We start from the raw sequence: 19,383 nt of genomic DNA, 5'->3' as shown, positions 1-19,383 counted from the left end.
TCGATCCTTGACCTCACCTAGAAGACTCTGTGTTTCTGTGGTCCAGAACAGGAAGAACTGAAGAGGTCTTTGGGTGTTTTCCCCTGGCACCACCGGGTTCCTAAAAACCCGGTACCTCAATAATCAGTGTCATCATAGTAGTAGTCAGACATGATATGCACTTGGAAGTACAAGAATATACCCACGGGAGGAAAGGAGAAATTAAACACTGCCAATGGTGCAAATATAGGTAGAAATAAAGGCGGTGATAAATAAGGGGGAGTGGTAGAGACCCCTGGCAAGCCAAGCAACACTGAAAGAGACAACCAAATGTGTAGCTAAATTAAAATGTGGAGGGAGGACTTGCCTGACAACACCACTCTAGGCAGAGCCTATGTGCAATTATCCAGCCCAAAGTCTGCAACAGGACCTGGGCGTCGCTGGGAGGCTCGATGAGGTTGTGGGTTTTGAGCAGGAAGATCGCTGCTCCTGCGCACCAGAAATACCGGTAATCAGCTGAGCAAACACTGGTATTCAAAGAATGGCTGCCGTGCATGTGCGGAATAGCCAAAATCCTCGTCTTAACAGAGGTCAGCGCGAGCAGGGTGCGCGCGACCTCGCCCCCCGGCTCCCACTCGACAAAGCAATGCCGAGGGCACAGAGCGCCCTCGAACCAGAAGGCAAGCCGTGCGTGCAATCCGCTGCCGCACGCCGGAAAAAAAGGAACCGCAAAGGAAATAGAAATTAAACCGGTGGCGCTCACACCCAGACGAGTGTCGCCAGTTAAAGGGTAATGTATTGGCAGGAAACGCCCGTGAACAACCAGGCGCGAAGGAGCGCTGTTGTCAAACCGGACAAGAAAGCAACTGAAGCATGAAACACTTCAAACGGCCGTAGCGCGAGCAGTGCGACAACAAAGCATAAACATGCAAAAACGAGCGCATTCACAGCGTATAAGCAGGTAATCAATCAATTACAAGAAAGTTCAAATTAACGAATTGAAATGCACTTAACTGGCTGCGGAGCAGCAAAGAAAGAGGATGTGCTATTCTCTTATACTCCTTTTATAGTGGTCTACTCTATGGTTTACCATGTGACGCCCTCTAGGGTTCATGGGTATTGTAGTATGTATTTTTGTTTTCTTTTTCTGATTAACTGCTGAGAATATTCAGTAAAGAAAATTGAGAAGCATAATCGAAGCCTCCGGTCCTGACACAGAATTCCAATGCCCTGGTTACAGTTCAGCTTTCCACGAGAAGGTCATTATCAGGCTGCATCACTGAATCATAGCCCTTTGCAAAAATCCTTAGGCAGCTATCTAATTCGGCACATCATTCTCTGGGCAAAAAATGCTGCTTAACAAACATATTCCAAGTTTTAAAAAATGGTAGCGGTGTGACTGACTTCGGTCAACAATATCCCAAATCTTAATAGAAAGGAGTTTAACTAGATAAAATAACCCTGTTGATAACAATCGGTAACGGTGCGAAAGCGTGAACGTAAACTACACATCTCATTGCCATCTGCGCTTTTGTGTACCCCGGAAGTAATTTCCAATACGTGCAAGTAACATCCTACCTTGGTTAGAGAACTTGTATCGAACTTGTTATTTTTGAAGGCTGTGTCATTTTGGTGCCTCTGAGGGCGCGTGCGGGAAATGTTGCCTCGCTGCGAACTCATCGTGTTCAAAGAAATGCAGTCATTCAAAGCACAAGCATGCGAAGCCTTATCCGGATGTGAATGTTTGATACTTTCGGGGTGAAAGTTAATGGTGTCTCTTTTCTATTTCTAGTGAGCCTTGTCATTCTTATCTTCTATGCTCGGCATTCCTGAAAGAGAACTCTTTCTTTGATGTATGCCGAACTTGCATTAGAAAAAAAACGTTTAAGGAACAACGGGTCACATGTCTGTATTTTTCATGGTCTGCGGCAGATCAAGTCACGTTCCTGTCCGTTTTGGCAAATATTAACACACAGAACGAAAAGAATGATTAAACTATCCGCTCTGCAAATGTATAAACACGCTGTCTTTTTAAAATAGAACAGCTATTAATACGACGCTGTAACAAATTGGGTTCATATTTCGTCCTAACAAATAATTTTATGATTTCTTCTCGAAAGGAAAATAAAAAATAACTTAAAAACACATGTCCATTCAAAACTGAACTTAACTGCATGAGATGACAGAGAACGCGACTTTATTTATTTACGCCCCCTGCCCTGTGTATACGAAAAGAAACCATTCAAGCATGGTAGCGGACTTCAACGACTGTACGCTGTGCCCCGCCCCTTTGTGGCCTGTCGACTCGTGCCCTCTGTTTAACTGCAGCTTTACGTCACCCTGCATCTGATTGGTCGAACAAATACAGACTGACACATTCACTGCAGTGGCTCAGATATCCGTCACTCCAGTAGGCTTGCGCTTGTTGATTGGTTGTACGGCTTGTCATTCGAGGTCTGGCTGGCCCGCCTTTCTCTTCAGCATTGGGTAGCGGCTGGAGTGTGGGATTGTTGGGCTGTGTTAATGAAGCAGTGATTGGTTCCTTGGTACCGGCTGCGGCGAAGCTGAGCCGCCGTGTGTGCAGGGCGCGGAGCTGCCCCTCCCCCCGCTGTTTATTCCCAGGCACAGGACATCCCGTGAGGCTGACGGCGCGCCACCGGAGCCGGCGCGGCGGCTGACTGTTCCTCTGTTGTGTGCGTTGAGCCGCGCGTCGGTTGGCCTGAGGAGGACCAGACCCCCTCGGCAGGTGCCGGAGCAGAGAGGATGCTGGGATCCCCGAAAGCCTGACCCACCCCCAAGCAACGAGAGGCGCAGAGTGCCGCGGAGCGTACTGCTCCAGGTCTGCTGACGCTGCCTGGAGGCCTGAGAGCCACCTGCGAGTAGTCTCAGAGGTAGTCCCTGTCCTCTTCTCCCTACTAGACAATCCCCTTACCTGTTTCTTCTAAACATCATCTGTATGATCCCTTATTAACCCCAATAGATTCCCCCCCCACATTCATAGCTATACTTTTCTCTTTCCGTTGACAGACCATTCTCCCCCAGCTGGTTCTTTGTATTTAATCTTTTCCTCGAGGTGTATCACCAACCCTGTATCTCTTTTTCTGGCTGACCCGAGTGAGATTCCACCTTTCGTCCTCTGTTTTCTCTGGTAGATTCTCCCCTCATTTCAGTTATTGTCTGGTGCTCTGCGGATCTTGTGTCATTGATCTTATCCGGGGGAGGGAGGGATTTGAACGCTGTAGGCGAAGCAGAATCCTACAACATCTAAAGCTTGGAGAGGAAAAGAGGAGGGGACTTGTTCTTTAAACCGAAAGTGGGGGAGGCGTACCCCCTCCCCACCGCCACACACATTGGACGCCAGGAAGTCGCTTTCCCCTGAAACGCAAGTGACGTCACTGCTAAAGCGTTAACTCTTACTGAAGCCGTGATTAGACCACAATGCCCAGCCTTATGTGACATAAATTTGTATTCTTAACTAAATCTGCCGTGGCTTTGCATTAGTCTTTAAGGGAGAAGGGCTGCCAGTGCCATAAAACGCTTTCAGAGTTGTATACTGTGCACCTTACTCGTTGATTTATACACTTATGGGATAGAACGTTTTTTTTTTCTCCGTGAAATGTAAATAATGTGAAGCTCTCAATAAAATACGGGAAACGCCTTTAGTATATATATCTGTTGAAAAATAAGACTTTGAGATATATATATATATATATATATATATATATATATATATATATATATATATATACCTCAAACTAAAAGGACACCCATCGCGCGGAAAGGAAAGGTTTTAATTGCATGCATATTTGTATACCTATTTTGGTTACTTTATCCCTAAACTCAGCTTTTACATTAGGACTATTGAGTCAGTGCCTTAACGTCATCAAAATGTAAGAGGTTTGAGAAATGCTCGCTTGAATGTTTATGGGTATCTTCTCTGCCTTTTAGTAGAATTATTCAGTACGTTTTTGAATCGGAATGGTTAGATGAATGCGTGAGCCTACCAAAGAGGCGGTATTTTTGGTTTTTATTGTAATACGTCTTAGTTGTTTTAAGAGTTTCTCTGAGAACGAGACCAGGTTGTTGATCAGCAGTTGGGGGCGTTTAAGATTTTCTATTATTGAATATTATGTAGAATTTTATATGGGGACCATGAAAGAATGGCAACCAGTACGTTTTGTTACTGAGGGGGTATGCATACAGGCGAAGTTCGCATTTTTTCTTTAGGGGGGGGGGGGCGGGGGTACTGCACTCTTATTTACATTTTGTATATAATGTGGTCTATTTTCTTCCTTTTATAAATTGGTAGTCTTGCCCAAGTTATCAAATTAAAGCTTAACAGTTTTTTAAAGAGGGCCATCCATTTTTATGGTCTTGTACATATAACCGCTGTGCCATATAATCAATTCATTTGGAAGGATTTGAGAACCTTGAAAATATTTTCAGACAATAGATTCATATTTCTTCTACATGCTTGCTGGCAACAGTTATTGCAAGTAGGCTGTTTTTTCCCCTTCCAAATAGCATGAATAGTTTTTCTAACCTGATTAGGATTAAATGATGTATAGTTAAAAGTAACAATATTTCCTGTTCGCTGAACTTCTTACAACAAGTATTGTTTTTGTGATATAAAAATCCATACATGTATGCATTTTAAATATTTGTGTTCTTAACGCTGGTTGATATGGGTTATTTAGTTTGTTTCAGAAAGTTTGTAAAAATCAACAGAAAGACTGGTGGGAGTCAATCCTGTGAAATGAGATTAGCCGAAGAAAAGTGAACTGCAACTTATTAAAGCTGTATGATAGGGTACTTATGATACAAGTAGGGTGAACTTACATAGATGTATTTCAGCTCAAGTCGAATCTGTCCAAGAAGGTCTGAAACAGATTACTTCCTAACGTGAGCTTTGAACAATAAAGGCAACAAAAAAGCCAGGGTCAGCTGTGCCACATTGAACATATAGAAGCAGTCTAATCAGGATGAAGTCATGGCTCCACAAAACTTTAAGAACATACAATATGTGATTTGTTAGTGATAGAGCCCAATAAAACATTAATAAGAAATTTAATATTAAGAATCCATACTAGTGCCTCATGCAGTTAAATGCTGTGTTTTCGATACTTTGAGTTTTTGCATCCTCCCACCGTTCATCATTATGGATACTTATTGAAGACAGCACAATGGCTCTTTGTGGCTTACATTTGCTCTTTACATTAGTCATTTATTTTTGCAAGACTAGTAAAACCCAGACTCCTGTAACCCAATACCTAATTGTCAATTATTTGCTTTAACCAGAAAATGTACTTTTGCAGTAATCTTGGAGTGATGCTTAATGTCCCCTACACACTTCGATTTAAGTAGCCCTCCTTTAGCTTTTCAACGTTACATGTGTGTCATTTATCTTGATGCACTCAATTGGTTTTTACTGTCTGTTGGAAAACAACACTTTCATATAGAGCATATAAAACAGTACTTAAGTTTTGCGTTTCTTATAGTTGCTCAGTGTGGAAGAAGGCTTTCAAATTGGTGTGTTGGCCAAAATTTATGTTGTCCACATCCATTGCTTTTCTGCACTTTGGCACATTTTGATACACATTATTTGTCGTTTAATATATTGTCAATTTCTGCAGATATGTGAATTGTAACAATAATTTAAATAACCATTGTTGATTTTTGTACAAAGCTGAAATACTTTACCAGGAGTATTGGATTTTTTGTGAAATATCAACTTGTTCAGTGGGCATGGAATGCTTCATAAGACTACTTGCCCTGCGTAGAAGCCCACTCATCCTCTTTGATGCAGTAAGGTAACAGATTATAACAGAATTTCATATCAGAGCTCTTCGATTATTCCAGGGTCATGTTATTTCAGGGTTTGGATTCTATCAAGGCTGCCATAATGGCACATTTCTGATTATACTGAACATTGAGTATACTGATGATCTATTTCTGGCAAATATTTGAGTATTCATTATCTCTGTACAGCAGTGGTGCGGAGTATAGCAGTTTTCATGAATATTCCTTTGGGCTGACTGTACCATTGCTCTCTTTCTTAATTTAGTTTCCCAAAAAGAGTCTTATGAAATGCGCTGGCAAACTTACTTTAAACATTCAGTCAATTTACAATATGTTATTGTAAGTAAACCCAGAATATATTTGTAGTCCAGTGTCTATCTAAGGATCAACTATGTAGTTTTTGGGCATTTTTGCTTAATCTCACTGTTTCCAGTTCCCTTGTTGTGTGTGATTTTATGCATCTAATGCCACTTGCTATGATAAAGAAGCTTTTTCCCCTTTAATCAGTCATCTGTATTGCCACTGAAGCCTATCCATCTCTTGATTGGACCGATCATCTGGGTGCAACCACGCTTGCTTAGTTACCTGTCCACCAAGCATTTCATTTGCTGATGGGGAGGTTCAAACCAGCTCTTCCCTTTAACTTGACAGGTAGCCCGTGCCCCACCTTTGTGAATGTATACCGACATGCAGTCCAACACATTGGTCTGGATCTCAAACCACAAAAGCCTGTTCTTATGGCACCTGGAGAAAACATCACCTTTTTCTGCTAATTGGTATGCTGCTAAAAGTAGAAAGTGTCCTGGGTCGAGGAGAGTTGTTAGGCTTAGTGGGTACGATACTCCCAAATGCGGAACCTTCTCCGCTGCCACTGGTTCATAAAAATGAAGGACGGCCGACGTTGCCCAGTGGTCATTGCTGTCATGCTTTGCCCCTTTAAAGTCTAAAACGAGACCAAACTGCCAGGGTGACATAAAGATTTTAGTCAGTTGGGCCCGCTGAAAGGCCCTATGGAGGCCGCAGATATATAATTTATGAACTGACCAGTCAAGCAGACCAGACAATTGTTCGCCAGCAATTTACTCAAATCCTTAGCCTCACACTTGGTAGTGCCAGAGGGAAATATGGCAGGGGAATATTATGGCAATTAAGAACATACTCTATCTCTGTGTCTGCCTGCCCAGGGTGCACACCAACGTTAAAGTCCCCAGCCTTTACTATAATTGCGTCTGGAAATAGTACCTAAATGCCATGAAAAGGTTGAGCAAGAGAAGCCAACCAGTTGTTCAGTCGCACATAGTCTTCCCAATGAACATACACCTTTCTATAAATAAATAATTCAGCAAACCTTATTACTCAGACCCAAGTTCGCCATGGAGAGATGCATGCCACTAAACACGTTAATGACTTGCAGTGGCTTGTTGTTCACTGTGGTAGAGTTGGTACTCCCAGATGAAGCTCTACGTCCCCCTGGCTTGAACCTTTACTATTCAACACTACAAAACCACCTATGATTGTATCCTCTCTCAACCAAGTCTCTTGTAGGAGCACCATGTGGTAGGGCTCTATTGTTTTTACAAAATTGTCGCTGTTAATAATACGCTCAAACCCATAGATATTCCAGTGTAGGATTCTCATATTGGGAGGGAGTTCTTCGCTCTATGGCCCATTTGAACTGTCGTCCTACCCCAGGTCAATAAACAAAAGAAGAGAGGTTAATGTCTCTTATAAGCCGCTTAGATGGAGCCAAAAAACTCAAGAAATTCGCACCCTATTTGGGTTTGAAAAGAAAGCCCTCACACACCGACCTAGTCAGTGTCATGCTTCATCATCGGGCCCCACCGAAGAGACCTAATGCCTCTTCGGTGTGCTGCGACGCCAGAAGACTGCGGAGCTGGTATTGTGTAAAGGGTGTGTTGTGAGGATAAATTAAGCTTAAAAAGTGTCTAAAGGGTATCTAAAAAAAGTATATTAATGATCCCTAGGACACAAATACAAGGGTTCTATGTGTCTGAATTGTAAAGCCAAAGGTAATGGATGGTTTAATTCAGATTTAACTATGTCAACATGTTTCAGCCTTAGTGTTGGTTTTATTTTACCTAGGCATTCGTCAGGACAATGATAAACCCCGGCGGTATGGACTCTCTAATCGTCCACCCTGACCTGGGGGCGTGAAAGTGAAAAATAGTAAAAAAGGTGTTTAAAGTGCATCAAAATTGGAAGAGCAAAGTGCTCATTCCGAAAAATCACTCCTAGTTTTGGAGTGTCTCGGCACTTTAAAGATTGGCGCTATCTGCACCATGGGTCTCAGGAGGGGGGTTGGAGTGTCCCTGGCACATCGCCCTCAGCACTCGCAGCCCACTTGTACACCTCGTACTACCTCAACCGGACCCCGTCGGGTCCGGTTGAGGTAGTACGAGGTGTACAAGTGGGCTGCGAGTGCTGAGGGCGATGTGCCAGGGACACTCCAACCCCCCTCCTGAGACCCATGGTGCAGATAGCGCCAATCTTTAAAGTGCCGAGACACTCAAAAACTAGGAGTGATTTTTCGGAATGAGCACTTTGCTCTTCCAATTTTGATGCACTTTAAACACCTTTTTTAGATACCCTTTAGACACTTTTTAAGCTTAATTTATCCTCACAACACACCCTTTACACAATACCAGCTCCGCAGTCTTCTGGCGTCGCAGAACACCGAAGAGGCATTAGGTCTCTTCGGTGGGGCCCGATGATGAAGCATGACACTGACTAGGTCGGTGTGTGAGGGCTTTCTTTTCAAACCCAAATAGGGTGCGAATTTCTTGAGTTTTTTGGCTCCATCTAAGTGGCTTATAAGAGACATTGACCTCTCTTCTTTTGTTTATTGACATATTACTGGGGATTAAGAGAGTGTTCCTGTACTTCCCTATCTCTCCCATTGTTTTTCTGTCCTACCCCAGGTACTTGCATCCAAGGTGCCAATCTTTTACACTGCTCCCATTCTTGGACCTACGTGTGCCATGTAGGAATATCATTTAAGAGTACTTCCCTCAAATTCTTAGGAAACTGTCTCTCTTGCCAAGACCTCCTATCCATAGGCCACTGCCTGCCACGGGGGTAAGGTATACACCACTCACACTGGCTAGTGGCTAACCAGCCATATATATTTCTAAAAAGAGGAGGGAATAGACTCTAAATGTAGGACGGGAAACATGGGATTCTCTTTTGGGTGGGGTAACTAACTAACTTGTAATCCAGCCGTGGCAAGTTTACCTCCACCTTCTTTACCATAAGGGTGATGCAGGGGGAAATAAATGACACTTTGCATAATTGCCTTCCTTTCCATTCAGGAAACCCACAGAGACTGTGATCTGGAGATTTCCCGGAGAGCGGGGGGATTTGGTGGAATATATTAAGAATTTTTGGGCGGTTCAAGGGGCATAGTTTTCTAGCCTTTCTCCTCCCGGCGCATTATATCCAGCAGCAGCACAGAAGGGCCTGGCCCAGACGTGGTTAGGCTCTCTGTTTTAATAAAGGTTTCGCTGATATTCTTTTTAGTACCGGATGGGCTGGTCGCCCTTCCCCTAATGGCGTAGGAAGAGTTTGGTGTGTGATGGCAAGAGCTTTAAATGACCAGTGATTCGTAGCTAACCTGTCTTTGACATAAGATTTTGCTTCCGCCTAGGCATAAGTGGATAGGCCCGGTAGTGAGGGGGCGTAGGGGCTAGGAGTCCTTGGGCGGGGGAGGTCCTAACCTAGCATTCATTCTGGAAATCTTTCCTATACCAGCTTTTGGTACTGAGATTGCTAAACCTTTTCAATCCTTTTAACCTCCGGGAAAGGTAGTAACTAGAGAAAAACTTAGGGGGGGCCAAGGAGGATATTCATTTTCCTAACTGTCATTGGACACTTTGAGATATAAACGAATCCCTTTGCGTTTGACAAAACTCCTGCCTCATTCAATGCTGTGAGCCTTTGGTTCGGGGTATCTCCAGGGAGAGGGGCCCTGGTCCCAATGCCCTCACTTGTCGCTGGCAAATCATTCATTGGTAGCTCATAAAAGTTCGGATACTATGTCTCTCAAATACTTATTCCATCTGGTTTGAAATTACGACCACAAGGATTTCAAAGATACCATGTAAAGTTTTTTGCATTAGCAACATTATGTTCTGCAGGGATGAAGACCCGGATGGCTGGATATTAATGGATCCTCCCAGCTAGTCTTTGATTGCATTGGGCGCCCCGAACATGGGAACCTTCTGGAGCGTTAAACCACTGAGGTCCCTGGAGAGTATGCTGTGATCGGAGCCCTAGGTCTTGAAGCTTTCCACAGCCTGCAGGATTAATGATGTATCGAGATGAGGATGGACGTCTTGGGCCCTTACCCAACTTGAAGTGGAAAGAAACATCTGCAATAGTGTAGGGTTGGATGGGAGTGCCTACAAGAGCCGCCCCGCCCCCTCTGCTTCAATGCATTGACCTCCAAGAAGCCCATTTCCTGCTCGTGATGAAGAAAGCAAGTCGAGATTAAAGTATTTGGAGACTAAGTTCTTCATAGTTAGCAAGGGGAAAACATGTAACATTCCAGATTGGAATAACGCTTGAATCCATCTGATCACTTGCGTTTTTGCTACCGGCCCTTCTCCTTTTACAGGGTCTCCCCCGCCCCTATCTCTGGATCCTCCAGGCTGGACTCTCTTATGACGGAGACCCGGGGGAGAGATGCATATGTGGGATCCATGATGAAAAAAGGAAAAACCACTTACCTCATCTCTTATCATGCCACCTGGACACAACCCAGACAGCACTGCCTCCACCACACCACACCTTACGTTTATCCAGTACTGCTTCACAGACCAGGAATATGCAACACAGGAAGGGTAAGGGGAAGAAGGCAGTGTCCTCCCAGGGTTCGTCCAACGGTAGCATAAAAAGAAGCTGGGTGTAACCAACCAATAAAATCTTGCACTGCTTTAGGCCAAAAAAACAGTGAATAGGGTCCCTGGTACAGGGTTAGGTGGGGGCCACCCTCTCACACTGCCACATGTCTACCTCCCCCAGCTCCCTGACACACCGCTGACCGACCCATGCTTGAACCCGATGCCCCTCATGCGCGAAGCATACAGATGTGCTCACCACAGAGGACAAGTTAACCTAAATTTACCACCACAAACTCAGGGTGGGGGACTTGCCCCCGTGAAGAGCTTGCTGCAATCTCTTGACGAGGACGGCCCACAAATGGACGAAGGGGCGCTGAGCTGCTAATCTGATGCATTTGGCTTTTGAATTTGAATTTATTTTATTGTACAGTTAATAAAACAATAAGCCAAAAGCTGCCACTAATGAACATATGGGTGGGTTCGCATGGACAGTGCCCTGGGTGGGATAATCCTCGGCTCCTTAATAGAATTGAAACTTACCGTTATGATGCTAGGCAAATTTCGATTCTATGTCGGGCGGAGGCTCGGATTATGCTAGTTTAAAGCTTACTTACCACCAACTGAGCGACCTCTAATACCGGCTTGAAGTAAAACCTCTTGAAGGTGGAATTGGAGGACCAATCTTCAGCACTCGTTAAGTCCTCCAAACGGGCCCCCAGGGAAAAAGCTTTAGAAGCCATTGCACCCCTGGTTGAGTGAGCCCCAAACCGCTTTGTGTCAATGCCCACTTCCTGCTTGTCCCAATGCACCCACCTGGCTATTGTTGGGAGGAGACAGCTCTGTCCAGTTTTCTCAAGGCAATTAGAAGTTTATGCTCGCCTGGAGGGCAGAATTCCGGAGTTATTTCCTCATTTGCCTTAAGACAATTCACGACCCACAACTTTGGAACATCCAGAAAAGCCGGATACGAGATTGTCTGCGTAAGAGACTTAGTGCGACGACCCAATGGGAACATGACCCCATCCAGGGAAATAACTCTTGCTGAAATATCTAACGCACTAACATCAGAAACTCTCCGGGAGATTAAACATAAAACCATAGCCAGCTTGGACGAGATTTCCTTCAGAGAGATATTTATTTGGCTGCCAAGACCAAGAGATTCAAAACCAAATTGACGTCCCATAGGATGGAGTAGCGCGGTTCCGAGGGCAACAACAGATGTATACCCAGCAGGAGCCTACAGATGAAAGGAAGTTCCCCTACCGGATCCCTTTCCACTGGACAATGCCCTGCTGAAATCTTCGACCTCACTGCGTTAATTGAACGGTACGCTAGGCTGTCTGTTGCCAACTCCGCAAGCAAATTCTAAATTGGAACGACACCTGCGACCACAGGATCCAAATCCTGTCGAAGACACCAACAAACCCACCTTGTCCCGGCAGACCGATTAACGCTTTGTGGTGTTGTTTGCCCAAGCCTTTGGCAGGAGAGCCTCAGCCGGTCTTGAAAGGCACGGGAGCGACCATCGCTGCCTGAAAACCGCCATGAGGAGGAGAGACCCCTGGGTGACCAGATGATGATCTTTCCCGTCTGGATTCAGAAGGAGATGAGGAAACGGGGAGTTGGATTGAAGAATCTGAAGAAAGTTCCATAAGTACCGGGAACCAACTTACTTGAGACCTCCAATACGTTGTCACCACCACCACCACCTCTTGTGTCAAATTTGGGCCGCTGTTCTCAGTCATCGAGAATGGGGGAAATGCGTAACCCCTCTCCTGAGCCCAATCCTGTAGAAACGGATCTGGCCTCCAGCTGAAAAATTGCAGAATCTGGCAATTCAGGCGCGACTCAAAGAGGTCCACTGAAAAAGGTCCCCACAGGTTGAGTAACCACCTAAAGACCTGAGGGTCCAGCTTCCACTTGCTGGAATCGCGGAGGTGTCTCGAGTGCCAATCTGCAACATGGTTGTCCTGGCCCGGAAGCTATTCCGCTGTTACCGAGAAGATGAGCCAGGCAGAAATCCCCAAAATCCTTTGCTAGATTTGCCAAGGCTTGGGAACAAGGCCCTCCCAGATGGTTGACGTATCAGACTGCGGAAACATTGTCCATCGTTAACAGTACACACAACTGCACTCTGTCCCCGGTCTAGCACCGAACTTCGAAAGAAAACGCTAGGAGCTCAAGACCACTGATGTGCAATGACCAAGCGACTCTGGTGGAGAAATCTCCACAGCGGGTGCCCCAATCCGACCTGCTGGCGTTGGACTCTATGACCAGGTCCGGAACTGACCCGAAGATCGCTCAGCCGTCCCACGCCTCCATGTGAGTGAGCCACCACATCATCTCCTCTTTTGCCTCAGCAAAGAGGGGAACTGACTGACTGTAGGACAAACCTCTCCTTAGATGGTAAGCTTTGAGGTGCTGAAGGCCCCGATAGTGCAGGGGACCTGGAAAAATTGTCTGGATGGAAGAGGACAGTAGACCTACCAGCCGAGCTATTTGCTGGAGAGAGGTATGAGTTTTGGAGATGGTCTGTCTCAGCTCATGACTGATCTTGGCCATCTCAAAAGATGGCAGGCTCAAGGAAGAGCGTGCGGAATCCACAGCAAACCCGAGGAACACCTGAGGACCGACTTGTCTTCGCTGATATCTAATCCTATCCCCTGTAAAAGAGACACAGTTTGTTCGAGCTGACTGGATAACTTCCTGTGACACTGCGCCATGAGAAGGTCGTCCAGGTAAACCATTGTGCGTATGCCCTGGGCTCTGAGAAACTCCACCGCCGGGTGGAGCACCTTTTGTGAAGCACCCAGGTGCCGATGAAAAACCGAACGGAAGGACGGTGAACTCATAAACCAGATCCCTCCAGCAAAATTGCAGAAACCGAGGATGCAGGGGATGAATGGGGACAACCAAGTAAACTTCCTTGAGGTCCAGCCTCCCCATCCAATCGGACGGGAGCGGAACATCCTGGAGGAGAGGAGTCCCCTCCATCTTGAAATGTCGGTAAATAAACCATCCATTGAATTCTTTGAGGTTGATAACCGGGCAAAGCCCCCCATCAGTCTTGTCCACTAAGAAAATGTTGCTCAGAAAACTGTTTGGATGCAGAGCTGACCGAAAACGGCCCCCTTGCGAAGCAGAGCGAAGACCTGTGCGTCAACCAGCTGTGCATAGACAACTGAGACGGAAATAGCACTAGGGAAATTCTGCTGTTTAGGTTGCTAAACAGCAGAATTTCCCTCGTCCTATGAAAAGCTTGGATGGTTTGCAGGGCCCAAGCGCCTGCCGTAATAGCTGCCCAAGCGTCCTGGAAGGCCGCAAACCGACCCCACCCTATATGGACCTGTGCAGCTGGTAGAATACGCACTGCTGGAATTGGGCCTCCGGCGTTAGTGAATCTTCCAGAACCGCTGGCCTCTCGTGGGGTAAAAGTTAGTGTAGTTGGCTCTGGTTTTGTCCATGACCAGAGCCTTGTCCCCTGTTGAGGTTTTGCTGCAAACCACGGCCGGTCGAGCGGCCCCTGCCACTGGGCCTTGTCTGAGGTAAACGTAGCCACACATATACTTAGTTCTTTTACAAAAGGGTCCCCGAAGAGGCCTCCTGCGCAACCGCCCCCGCCTCAGAGGAGGCCCAAGCCCCAAGTTTGGGGTCTAACTTAATCAACAGGGAGCGGCGACGCTGAGTTGACAGGGCACAATTTGCGTTGCCCGTGAAAATTATAGCCTGCTGAGCCCAGTTAGAGAGCATGTCGGGGGGGATATAGGGGAGCCTGACACCTTGGCCATATCCAATATCTTGGTCATAGGACCAATGGCATCTAAAAGCTTATCTTGGCAGTAACGCCAAGACCAATCGATGCCCTTCCGGGTATCTTTCATATACTTTGCCAAGAAAGTGGCCATCTTGGAGTCTGACTCCGGGGTGAAGGCCACCTTCCCCTCCAAACTGGGCCTTGGACACTCTGCCCTCAAGCACCCCCGAGCCTCCTCCTCCAGGGGCTTGCAGAGGCGGAAAAAATTGGCCACCTTGTCACCAGGAGCCCAAGCTGCAGACCGGGGATGAATTATCTCATCTGGGTCTAACATGCCCGAGTCACCCTGCGGAGTTGAGGTTAAAGGCTGTGCAGATCCCGGCACATCCTCTGACTCCCCCTGTGAATCTGCATCAGGATCCGGAGAGGCTGAGTCTTGAGACTCAAGGGGCTCCTTAACAGGAGAGTGGGCAGGTGAGGTACCTTAGCAAGGAAGGCACTTTTGAGGCGCTCAAACTCTTCCTTATCCACCCCTCCAGTACCCTCTGCCTCCTCAGGGCAACTCTTTTTGAGAGGTGAAGGGCCCTCCCCAGATTCTGAATCGACAGCAGGAGGCTCCATGCGGTCCTGCGCCAACTTTGCGCACTCCTCAACAAACTTGTCAGACAGGCGCTGTTGCATGGGCCCAACTACCTTGTTCACAACCCTATAAATGTAGGGGTCTACTGCCTCAAAAAAGTCATCCTCATATGAAATGTATTCCTGGACCGCCTCCTCCTCCTCCTCCTCAAACATATCATTGTGGTCCATCTCTCAAAAAAATTAAAATCAAAGGCTACGAAGGATTAACTGGGTAATTCTTGATTCAATAGCTAACAGTACCGGTGCAGTTAACCTTACTTTTGACCTGGGAAAAACCCCCGAATAATTATCAACCGACTGTAGGAATGCAACAAAAATTCCACACAGCTCCAAGGACCGCAAATAAGGCTGCAACTGCCTCTTGTGCGCACCAGCCCTCAGTGAAAACTGACTGGGCCAAGCTTCCTCCCAGCGTGCCAGACACAGTACGTAGGGTAGTTCAAGGAATTTTGCCCGGAGGCATCACTGCGGAACAAAGTAGCACTGCGGACCCTTGCTGGGGCATCTCAAAGAAGAAATGTAAGAGGAATACAGACCCTGCTGGGCGTAATGGTGAGGACCACAGGGGACGAGGCACGCTTCTACCTGACTAGCACGATGCGGTTCCTCTACTGAGGAGACTGCGCCGCATTAGCAGTGAGACCCCCTAGCGGGCCTTTCAAGCACCACAATTAAAATGGCTCCTGTCGCATAAGGGGCGCAAATGCTCCTGCGGTTGGCAGGGAATCAAAAATTTGCTAGCATTCGCGACAAGAATTTTCAATTCTATTAAGGACACGGAGGCGAGGATTATGCTTCTCAAACTTTACTGCATCAACACAGCAGCCAATGAAAATATATTATTTTCTCAAGTAAACAATAAATAACTACATTTCCCATGAACACCATGGTTATAGGCACGCCCCCACAGTCCATAAGATCCCCTTGCGTGCACATCACTTCCTCTTTCTTTGAGGCGATAAGTCCATAACGTGAACCAAACAAATCAGTCCATAACTTGAACTAAACAAATCCTCCAACGTGGAAGAAGAACTTCAGGTTGTCATCTCGACGCCAGTCGTCTGTCAGTCCGACTTTTTCTCAGCCCCTGAAATAAAGGAAATAACACCACCGTAATCACTGAAAACATGGGTGGGTAAGCGTTTGATATACAATACAGTACGCCGGGTGGGATAATCCTCGCCTCCGTGTCCTTAATAGAATTGAAAATTCTTGTCGCGAATGCTAGCAAATTTTTGATTCTATTACTGGACCGGAGGCTTCAGATTATGCTTGGTTTAACGCTGAGTAAACACAACAGAAGTAATGTCACCCACCGGCTTATAATAAAAAGTTTTAAATGTCGATTCAGACGACCAATCTGCACAACGCATGATATCTTGGATACTTGATCCCAAACTATATGACTTAGACGCCATAGCGCCTCGCACAGAATGAGCACCAAAAAGTTGCGTATCTATACCAGCTTCTTTCATCACATCACAAAGCCATCTTGCTATAGTGGCTGCCACCACCGGTTTAAAGGGTTTTTTAACAGCAATTAGTAATTGATTACAACCCTGCGGCCGCAAGGCCTTAGTACATTCCTCGTAACATTTTAAGCATTGAACCAGACATTTTTCATTTGCAGGAAAAGCATTGTATGAAATATGTCTCGATAAAGTTTTTGTGCGACCTGTAATATGAAAAGAAACCCCTTCCGGGGAAAACACTCTACCTGTAACGTCGAGCGCTCTCACATCAGAAGTACGCCTGCAAGACGATAAGCACAGCAACATAGCTAGTTTTGCAGACAATTGCTTTCTAGAAAGAAGATTATTGCTCGGCCATCTGTTGAATAAATCTAGAACCAATGAAACATCCCATAACCCAGTATACTTGGGTTTGGGCGGGTTGGCGACCCTGACGCCCTTTAGGAGTTTGCATACCATTGGATGCATACCCACTGGTTTGCCGTCAATCTGCTTATGACCCGCCGAAATTGCCGAACGGAAGTTGTTTACCGACCTGTACGCCAGGCCGCACCCCGCCTTTTCGGTTAGAAAGTTCAAAACGTGGGACAATTCTGCCCCCACGGGATCCAGGTGTCGTCCCAAGCACCAATCCACCCAGCCTTTCCAGGCCAAGGAATAACGCTTCCTGGTGGAAGGTGCCCATGCCTGCTTGATGAGCTCGGCAGTCCGTCCCGAAATGCCTGGCAACTGCCACTGTTGCCGGAAAGCCTCCATGCCATCAGCGACATCCTGCCCTCCACTAGTAACGGGTGTTGTTCTTGTTGAGGGCCCTGCAATAACCAACTCGAGTCCGGGAGCATCCTCGGACTGTCGCAGCTCCATTGAAGGAGCTTGGGAAACCACGCTTGTGACGACCACCACGGCGTCACCATGACAATTTCCGCCTTCTGTTTGATCACTTGCCTCATCACCCTGGGGATCAATCAGAACGGGGGAAAGGCATATTGGGTCCCCCGAGACCAGTCTTGAAGAAAGGCATCCGTCGCCGCAGCTAATGGATCCGGCCTCCAGCTGAAGAACCGGGGAATCTGAAAAGTCAGCCTGGAGGCAAACAGGTCCGTCCGAAACGGACCCCAGATCTCCTGCAGCCAATGGAAGACACGAGGAAACAGCTTCCAATCGCTGTAATCCCTCAAGTGCCTGGAATTCCAGTCCGCCACCTGATTGGCTTGGCCCGGAATATACTCCGCTATCACCGATATCTGATTCTGCAGACAATAGTGCCAAAAATCCTTGGCTATCTGAACAAGCATGGATGACCTTGTGCCGCCCAACTTGTTGATATACCTCACCGCCGACACATTGTCCAGGCGGAGGAGGATGCAGCAAGATGTCTGCTTCGGGGATAACGTGCGAATCGCGAACGACCCCGCCAGCAGTTCTAAACAGTTGATGTGCATCTCGAGCTCTTGAGCCGACCATCTGCCGCCTGTAGAAACTTCTCCACAGCGCGCGCCCCAGCCCCACCGGCTGGCGTCGGACTCGATTACCACCTCCGGCTGGGATCCAAAGATCGCCCTGCCGTTCCATGCATCTACGTGACTGAGCCACCACTGTAGTTCTGTCCGAACCTCTTCCGACAGAGGGACCGAATCGGTATAAGAAAGGCCTCTTTGTAGATGTTGGATCTTGAGTCGTTGTAGTGCCCTGTAGTGCAACGGCCCCGGAAATATGGCCTGGATGGACGATGCCAGTATACCCACAACTCTGGCCAGCGTCCTGAGGGTCACCACTTGTCTGTCTAGCAACTTCCTTATTTCCTGTTTCAAGTCCTGCAACTTGGCCTGAGGCAGACGTAGTTGCGAGGTCTGGGAATCGATCATGAATCCCAAGAAGTCTATCATTTGTGTCGGAGACATCACAGATTTCTTCAGATTGATCACAAACCCTAAACTTTGCAGCAAGGCAGTAGTCATGTTCAGATGTCGTGAAAGACTGATCTGGTCTTGCGCCATGATCAAGATGTCGTCGAGATATATAATTAGTCTTACGCCTTGTTCCCTGAGGTACGCTACCACCGGCTTCATCACCTTTGTAAAGCACCATGGAGCCGAGGAAAGACCGAAGGGAAGAGCCGAGTACTCGTAACACTGGTTCTCCCACATGAATTGTAGAAACCTGCGATGAGGTGGAAAAATCGGTATAGATAGATATGCGTCCTTGAGGTCTAGGCGTACGAACCAATCCCTTTCTTGCAGCAAGTCTGCCAGGAGGTGAATACCCTCCATCTTGAAATGGTTGTACGTCAAGTATTGGTTGAACTCTCTTAGGTTTAGCACCAACCTGTTGCCGCCCCCTTTTTTCTGGACAAGGAAGACGTTGCTGAGGAAAGTACGGGGACCCTGTCTGCAACGAGAGATCGCCCCTTTCTTCAGTAAATCTTCCACCTGCTCGCTTATAAAACTGCGCTCTTGTAGGGAAAAATGGAGAGGTGGAGGGGGAAACGCCTGCGCTGGGCTGGAGTAGAACTCTAGGCGAAAGCCCTGAACCGTCTGTAGCACCCACGCATCCTGCGTCAAAGTTCGCCACTGCGCCATGCAATGCTGCGTGCGCCCCCCCATAGGAAGAAGGGAAACATCTGAGGCACTCACCGGTATTCTGGTGTGATTTGAAGCTGGCTCTATTGTTTCCCGATTGGAAACGGCCGCGGTTGAACTTCCTCTTGGACGGGTAGAAGGTGCCGCCACGGGTGGAGTCCCACTCTCCACGTCCGCGGCCAAAGTCACCGCGTTGGGATTCTTGCTGGTATCCTCGGCCTGACGAGCGACCCCCGCCTCGTCCGGCCCTGGTGAAAACCCCCTGTGTAAGGGCTCTCTTTATCCCACTTTGGGCCTTG

The 19,383-nt window shown here is 47.0% G+C and overlaps 2 protein-coding genes across 4 annotated transcripts in view; one reads left to right on the top strand and one right to left on the bottom strand.

The window, feature by feature from the left end:
- The window catches only part of C3_1H9orf85 (chromosome 3_1 C9orf85 homolog), a 365,977-nt gene extending 364,063 nt beyond the window's left edge, over positions 1-1,914 (bottom strand). The window contains exon 1 of the mRNA XM_086961260.1: positions 1,558-1,914. Within this exon, the coding sequence (XP_086817386.1) occupies positions 1,558-1,659 (102 nt within the window). The 5' untranslated portion in view covers positions 1,660-1,914. The remainder of the gene's footprint in view (positions 1-1,557) is intronic.
- A 474-nt stretch (positions 1,915-2,388) lies between these two features.
- The window catches only part of ABHD17B (abhydrolase domain containing 17B, depalmitoylase), a 406,748-nt gene continuing 389,753 nt past the window's right edge, over positions 2,389-19,383 (top strand). For 2 of the 3 annotated variants that reach the window (XM_086961258.1, XM_086961257.1), the window contains exon 1: positions 2,483-2,870. The gene's annotated coding sequence lies outside the window, so the exon portion shown is untranslated. Of the gene's footprint in view, positions 2,871-19,383 lie in introns of all 3 variants that reach the window. The other variant, XM_086961259.1, reaches the window with a different exon arrangement.

The sequence above is a fragment of the Lissotriton vulgaris genome, chromosome 3_1 (genome assembly GCF_964263255.1).
Source record: "Lissotriton vulgaris chromosome 3_1, aLisVul1.2, whole genome shotgun sequence".
In the NCBI taxonomy this organism is placed as follows: domain Eukaryota; kingdom Metazoa; phylum Chordata; class Amphibia; order Caudata; family Salamandridae; genus Lissotriton; species Lissotriton vulgaris.
The sequence above is the reverse complement of the archived record's forward strand: the minus strand, read 5'-3'. Positions and strand labels throughout refer to the sequence as shown.